The following is a 7,774-nucleotide window of genomic DNA, read 5'->3' as shown; positions in this document are numbered from 1 at the left end:
ATTTTTCTAAATTCTTTCGTATATTATTTCTCTCGTACAAATTACTTATTTAAATATTGAAAAATTTTCATTCCAGAAGGGACTTATCAGGTAAACTTTTAATCAGCAGTCAAGCCCAACAAAACCTGGACACAATTCTATAATCAAGCCTGCATATCTTCTTCCAGTTTCACAACCATGGAAAACCACTATTATCTGTGAAGTTTTTTCCTCAGTTCGTCATTATCCATGCGGAAAAAACAGAGCCATTGTTTAAGCTAGATTATTAGGTCCCGAATGGGTACTTGGTCTTGCCCCCCAGCAACTAATATATAAGAGGGCAGGAGTAGGTTTAAGCCACTTGGAAGTTAGAAAATGTTTTGTTTAATCCAAATGAGATCTTACAAAATCTTCAATCTTAGGAATGTCATGAGGCAGATGCGCGCAAAGTCAACTATCATTGATTAGTGACTAGAACATAAACCTCCTTTGTCATGAAAAAAAGAGAGAAGAAAAATGGAGTTCTGGATATGCTTATTTATGTTGGTTTGATGAGCTTATTTCTGATGAAAAATTACATTAAAAAAAAAAAAAAGCTACTGTGTATTGTTTTCTAGACATGGAAAAAGCTTATGGAGGCACACCCGATAGCTAGACATGACTAGACACAAATTGTCCTGTGCAAAGGGCTCCCACATTAGAGACAATATTATTGGAATGTACCTAGCCAGCATTATTGTGCCTTCTTGTGATCTTAACCATTCACTTTAGGGATTCATTAGTCATTACTCTAGTTCAACTACATCAACACCGACAAAATAAATTTCACAACAAATGATAAATAGTTTTCTTAACAAAAGGCCTTTTATAGTTAAACTCATATTAATTAAGGTTTCAAGATATAATTTATATTATTTTTTAGTATATTTTTTAAAATAAAACTTGTATAAACTCATATTATCTTCTGTTTATTTTTTTATCAAATATATAAGAATGATGAAAATTAAACTTGTGACCGCTTGGTTATCAAGACTCTGATACCATATTAGAAAACTAATTCAATCAAAAAACTTAAACTATTAAATAAGATTTTAAAATATAATTTATATTATTTCTAACTAACAAAATATTTTTTAGAAGTTAAAAATGCCATGCATCTGCCCTTGAATCAAGCGCATTGCAAACTCTAAGTTTTGTTTTCATGACTGATATGAAAAAAGAAACCTAATTAAAGGATTAAATCCTGCATATTTTATGATAATTCATGAAAGGAGAATTTAGATCCATGGGTTCTATTTGATTTTTTGACATCGTATCAGAGTTTTGATGACTAAGGAGTCACGAGTTCGAATCTTACCATCCCTATTTATTTGATAAAAATCAAGCACAAGGTAATAATATAAATCATAAGTATGTGCAAGTTTCAAGTCCGAAAGACTTTTACTTGAGGGGGTGTATTAGAGAATAATATAAATTATATCTTGGGACCTCATCTAACATCTTAAAATTTTAGATTGAGATGGTTTTTTTGACAATAACAACACCCGGACTTTATCATGTTATTAAAATGCTGGCATTCTCTAACTATCATTAAATTATTTGGACATCATAGAAAAACTTGTGAAGGTAATTAACCCTTCATTGCATGTGTTGATTTTATGGCTAATCGGGCATCGAAAATGTAATAAATTGGCGAAGTTCTTTTTATATTTAACTCAATTACCTTCTTGCCAAACCAAGTTAGGAAGAATACTGTACCAAAAACAATTGAGTTAGGAAAGCGATAGTTTAACAATAATGTCCCAACAATTTAACTACGTAAAAGAGCCAACCATAGAAAAAAATGATGATAAATTGGCTAACTTTCTTTATCTTAACTGGGTTAGGCTTATGCTATATTTTGGTAGGAAAACGATAGCTCATCATTCAAATTAATATTTTTAATAATTGCAAACCATGTAGTAAAAGTTAATTAATTATCCGTACAAATTCAACTAAGATAAGAAAGGCTAAATTACAAAAATTGATTACAATATATATATATATATATATATATATATATATATATATATATATATATATATATATATATATATATATATATTGTTGAGGATCGAGGGCTTGAGGCTGTGGACTTGTGAGGAAAGCACTTGAGGAGCTAGACAATCTTGACAAAGCCATAAATATTTTAGAAAAGAATAATTAATTAATGCAAATACTCTTATAGCATGCGATCACTTATTATTAATAACCATTTTTTGGGGGAAAAAGAATATTGAATGGAAGTCAGCCTATGCCAAACAAAGCCAATAAAAAAATTGGCAACCGGAAGCAACGAAGTCATACTTAGAGGTCATTTTATCTTTCAAAAAATAATGTCTTCTTAACCCATTTTTTTATGCTTTTTTCCCTCTCAAGTCTATAGTTTGGACACATCATTCCATCCACCCGATGATGGGTGCCTATGAACGTTGCATTTCAACGAATGACTTGAAGAGAAGGAGTTGATCGAGTTCCGATCTAATTTGAAATTGCAACAAGTTCAAAATTAAGAACTTCAATCTTTCTTTCTTTATCTCTTTCTTTCTGGCGATATATCATCAAAATCAAGCCACAATCACATGATATTCCTTATAGCTTGAACACAACATATATTGCATGGGTATATAAGCAAGAAAAACCACACCACTTTACCTTCACTTTGAACCTTTAGGCTAAATGATAGGTAAGAATATTAATTAGTTTTGGACACACTACCACACTTAATTAATTAACCAAATGAGATGCATGACAATTGGCTCATCTGTTGATTCCATAACTAAAAAGAGGTTGTGGTTCAATAGTGTTTTTATTTTATTTTAATTTCTTTACTTTTTATTTGTTTTAATCTATATTTTTCTTTCTAATTTTATATTTTAAGATTTAATTTATTTGATATTGAGATTCATAATTTATTGTGATTTGCTTTATATATAGTTAATCTAGTCTCATAACTCGTATCACTAGTTTAGCGGGTTAGCTCCATTGACTAGAGTTTTTTTTTTTTATCTTTTTTTAATTGATAATTTTTTTTAATTTCATTCTTCAACATTCAATTGATTGAGAATTATACCTCATGATTTATTTTGGTTTGCTTTCTATGAGGTTATTTCAATTTCATGATTCGGGTTGTAGGTTTGGCGGGTTAATTAATCAACCTAGTTGACTCGAGTTTTTTGTTTTTTTTTAATTGATATTTTTTCAATTTCATCATTTAGCATGGAGTTGATTATGAATTATGCTTCATGATTTATTTTGGTATGCTTTTTATGATATTATCCTAGTTTTATGACCCGGGTTACGTGTTTTACGGGTTAACTTAGGTAGACTTAGGTCATTTTATTTAATCATGTTTTTAAATTGAATTTTTTTTTTATTTCAACCTCAACAATGAGTTTATTAAAAATTAAGCTTTATAATTTTTTTTATTTACTTTCTATAGGGTAGTTACAGTCTCATGACCTTAGTCACGAGTTTGACAAGTTAATCCGGATTGACTTATGTCATTTTTTTATTTACTTTCTTTGAAGCTATCTTGATCTCATAACCTCAGTTATGAGTTTGGAAAGTTACTCAGGTCAATTTTTTTGCTATTTTTTAATAATTTTTTTTCAATTTCATTCTTCATCATTAAATTAATTAGGAATTGAGCTTCATAATTTGTTTTGATTTGCTTTATCATGGTCTTATGATCCAGGTCGCAGATTTGACAGGTTAACCCGAATCAATCTAATATGTTGTCGTTTCAATATTATTTTTTTAAAAAAGATATTATCTTGATTTTTTGTGAGATAAACTACTTATGTTTTTATTGGTCGTCTGACTTGCTTTTGGACCCATCAAGTTGATTAAGTCATATCGAGTCAACCTCTACACAATTTAGATTCTTTTTTTTACTAGAAAAATATTGCCAATAATTCAATTTTTCTTTTAAAAAAATTAATCCAACCCGCAATGCGTGCTAACTATCTAGTCTAATCTATTTGTAGCCTTTTCGTACCTTTCTACATTATCATTTTCATAAAAGAAAAATTGATTTACTCACAAACAAACAAATATGATATGTCCGTATATGAATCGACCCAATTAAATCACAAAGACCAACTATAGCAATTAATCCCGATCACGTTTGATTAATATCACATAGTAGATTAAATTGTATTTAGTTAATATCACATGATTGATTATACAAATATAAAAAAAATATAAATATGTTTAATTTGAGAGATAAAAGCAAGGATATAAAAAACAATATTAATGTAAATTTCTATTTTTTAAAACAAAAAAGACATGGAAACACAGGACACCGAATGCTAGCTAGGTGACAAAATTATAATTCAACCAAAACTATTGATTTTCCTTCTCAATCTTAAATTCAGAAATTCTCAAATAAAGCTACAGCATTAATCAATAACGATATTACGATCCACTTGTATAAATACAAGGAAATTTTCAAATTATACGTGACACGTGGTAAGCATCAATGAAATTCTCAATCCAAAATTTCAAAGCTATTTTTTTTTTTTAACGAATGAACAATTTCTCCTGATACAAACAAAATGACTAAGTCTAACTCTCTACTAATAGTTAAGTACTGACTTGTTCAATATTGCACTTGGCTGAAATATAAGCCCGCCATTAAAAAAAGAAGAAGAAGAAGTGGCATATGTAGTCTCTTCTTATGTTGCATATCTACTATATATCTAATGATTTGCAGCCGAATTAATGTCAAACCCTCTGAAATTTAACTTCTCCAACACCCTTTGGCCGACTGATATACCAAGATTCCAAGTACATAACCAGTAATCCTCATCGATTTTTTTTTCCAATTGCTTCTATTCAGCTATATATACACATACATACCATATAGTCTCTCCCAAGAACAAGCCAAGACACTTCATTTATAGAAATGGAAAACTCAATGAGCTGCAAACCATTGTCTTCTTCTTCTAATGAGAAGACAACTGATGACAGTTTTGAAGAGAGTGGTTGGACTACGTACTTCGAGGATTTCTTTGCTCAAAACAATAGAGAGGACCGTGATCATGATTTCAATGAGCATAGTTCTTTCTCATTTGATCATGATGGAAGTTCTTCGATGGTCTCTGATGCTGCCTCTTTGGCTGTGATGAAGTCTGCTGGTGATCATCACGGGGAAAAAGTTGTTGGGTTACCTATTAATAACAAAAGTTTCAAATACAATTTAAGTCTCAAGAAAAGAAGAACCAAAGGAGCTTTGCTTGATGATGCTTTGGAGGATACTGCTAGCTCTCCTGTTAATAGTCCTAAGGTTAGAAATATTAATCCCTTCTTCTTCCCTTTTCGTTTCTTTTGGTCCGTTTTCCTGCCTTAATTATCAATCTATAGTCAGCTATATTCTGCGATTTTGTTAGTTTCTTCAGATTATATCTTTGTATATGTCAATTATCTTATACTTTCCATGCATGTTCTTAAGCCAACCATCTTCTTCCTTTCTTCTAGGTAAATGATGATACGATGATAAGCCAATACAAAAGGAACACAAAACAGAAAGATAAAATGGAAATTTCACAGGTAATAACCATTTCTGAGGTTTTAATTTATTTTTCATGCATGATAGTAATTTTATCATTCTATGATTGTCTTTTTGGTGGGTTTCATGTCATCCTGTCTAACAGCAGGATCTTGTGGATTTTGTTGTAATATAGGACAAAGGAAGTGCTTCCAGCCAGATAGACATGAGAAGTGATTTGGGTTTCATTTTGAGGGAAAGTGACAGCACGGAACTGAAGAAAAGGGGTCTTTGCTTGGTTCCTTTGTCTATGGTAGTAAATTATCTTGGTTAAATCCACATTTCCTCAGCAGCTCTCTCTCTCTCTCTCTCTCTCTCTCTCTCTCTCTCTCTCTCTCTCTCTCTCTCTCTCCACCCTAGCTGGAACCCTGTGGCCATGGGATTGAATGAACGAAAAGTATGTTTGGTTGCATATGATGGGGTTAAGATCCACCATCATCTGTGTGGCATATATATATATATATAAAATAGTATTAATTTCATGCAAAATTGCTTCTCATCATTCTTTTGTGCACTAAACACAAAGGGATTATGCGAAAACGCAATTTAAACCTAGAGATATAGAGGAGGAGGAAGCATTTTTTTTTTTTTTTTTGGATTAGAGGTGATGTCGAACAAAAGTTGACGGAAGTGCTGCAATTTTTAGGTAAAGTTTCCCACCTATATGCCATCATGATGGAGTATTAAGCAATTGGCATAAACAAGGTTTTACAATGAACAATGTTTCTTTCTATTCTCTTCGAATTGTACTGCTTAGCACATCATAGAGTTGTATTAACGGGAAATAAATCATGTATTACCTACTTATTTTTCAGCTCATTCAAATAATTTCACCATAATTTTGCGTCTAAAATGTTAAAGTTCATTAAAAATGAATAATTAGGTATCTTAATCTTGGATGTATAATGTTTTCGAGCATTGAGATTAAGTTTTTCTTTTCAATTTATTATATTTTAATGTTGTGTGTTGTGTGGGTTTTATGTGATTAATCTGGTAGGCTTTTTTTCAAATATTAATGTTAAAGTTAATTAAAAATGAATAATTAAGTATCTTAATCTTGGATGTATAATGAGATTTTTTTTAAAAAAAAGTTTTTTTTATCTTCAATTTGCTAAGATAATTCAGGCCTGCAATGGAACCTTCCTTATGGTTTGGATGAGTTAGTCCACCAAACAACCTAACAATTATACTCCTGATCAAGTTGCCCTAATTAATCATTCACCTAAACATCTCAATAGCTAATTAAGTTGTTCTAGAAGACCAAAATATAAAATTTGAGGGATTTTTCAGGGAAGAAGAAGAAGAGGATTTCTTCTTGTATTAATTAATTAATTCTATGATTTATCCTCTTTCCAAAAAAATAAAATAAATACTCACTTGCAGTTGAAGCGTGCACCCCAAGGAAAAATCTCACACCAATAATATATATATTAATTTTGTTTCAGAATTAAGGATGAAAAAAAAAGATTATTTATTTCTAAGGTTTTTCCCTCTTGCTTTGGAAGTGAGACTTGTACTTTTATCCGACTTGAATTAATCTCCAATATATAGAGAGGAACAATTTTAGTTTGATTCCTCCATTATTGTGAGGATGAAATTGAATATAATCCATTAAAAAACAATAATTTAAAAAGTGTGGCAATGCAGCCAAATTGGAACAATTATAGCACCATATATATGTGTGTGCCGACGATCCCGACACGTCATTATTATAAAAAATCTCCTTCCCATTCACATTCATCAGTCTTTTATTAGAATTTGGTAAAAGATTTAAAGATATATCACCAAACAAAGAGTATTGAAGAAATAGTAAATTTTATAATTTTATTAAAAATCACTAATAAAATTAATTATTAATTATTATTATTAGCATTTATAAACAACTGCTAATAATAATAATAATGTTTTTTCACTTTGAAATTAAAACGATTTGTTTAATTTAGCATCATTAAAGGACATATGACCACCAAACTCCTAAATTTAGGAGTGTTAATTATAAAGATTTATCCTTTGCATGTGATTCGATCTCTAGTTTCAAACTTTGGTTATGTTGACATTATTAATATTTTTGGCAATATGCATGACACACACCTTTGGTCTAGGCACATTTACTATGTTAGGTAGAGCCTAGTTTTGTTTTAAGGTTTTAATTTTTTTAAAATTAAATCTGATATTAATTTGAGCTTGAATTTTGATTCTTTTAAA

At 30.1% G+C, this 7,774-nt stretch overlaps 1 protein-coding gene across 1 annotated transcript; it reads left to right on the top strand.

The window, feature by feature from the left end:
• The first annotated feature begins 4,645 nt into the window (after positions 1 to 4,645).
• Positions 4,646 to 6,526, top strand: LOC133703928 (vascular-related unknown protein 4). Its single transcript, XM_062128676.1, has 3 exons — positions 4,646 to 5,308; positions 5,500 to 5,571; positions 5,706 to 6,526. Exons 1-3 carry the CDS (start codon positions 4,928 to 4,930, stop codon positions 5,841 to 5,843), a joined length of 591 nt encoding a protein of 196 aa, XP_061984660.1. The 5' UTR covers positions 4,646 to 4,927; the 3' UTR covers positions 5,844 to 6,526.
• Positions 6,527 to 7,774: the final 1,248 nt, after the last annotated feature.

Source organism: Populus nigra, chromosome 9 (genome assembly GCF_951802175.1).
Source record: "Populus nigra chromosome 9, ddPopNigr1.1, whole genome shotgun sequence".
Taxonomy (NCBI): domain Eukaryota; kingdom Viridiplantae; phylum Streptophyta; class Magnoliopsida; order Malpighiales; family Salicaceae; genus Populus; species Populus nigra.
This window is presented reverse-complemented; position numbering and strand designations above follow the sequence as displayed.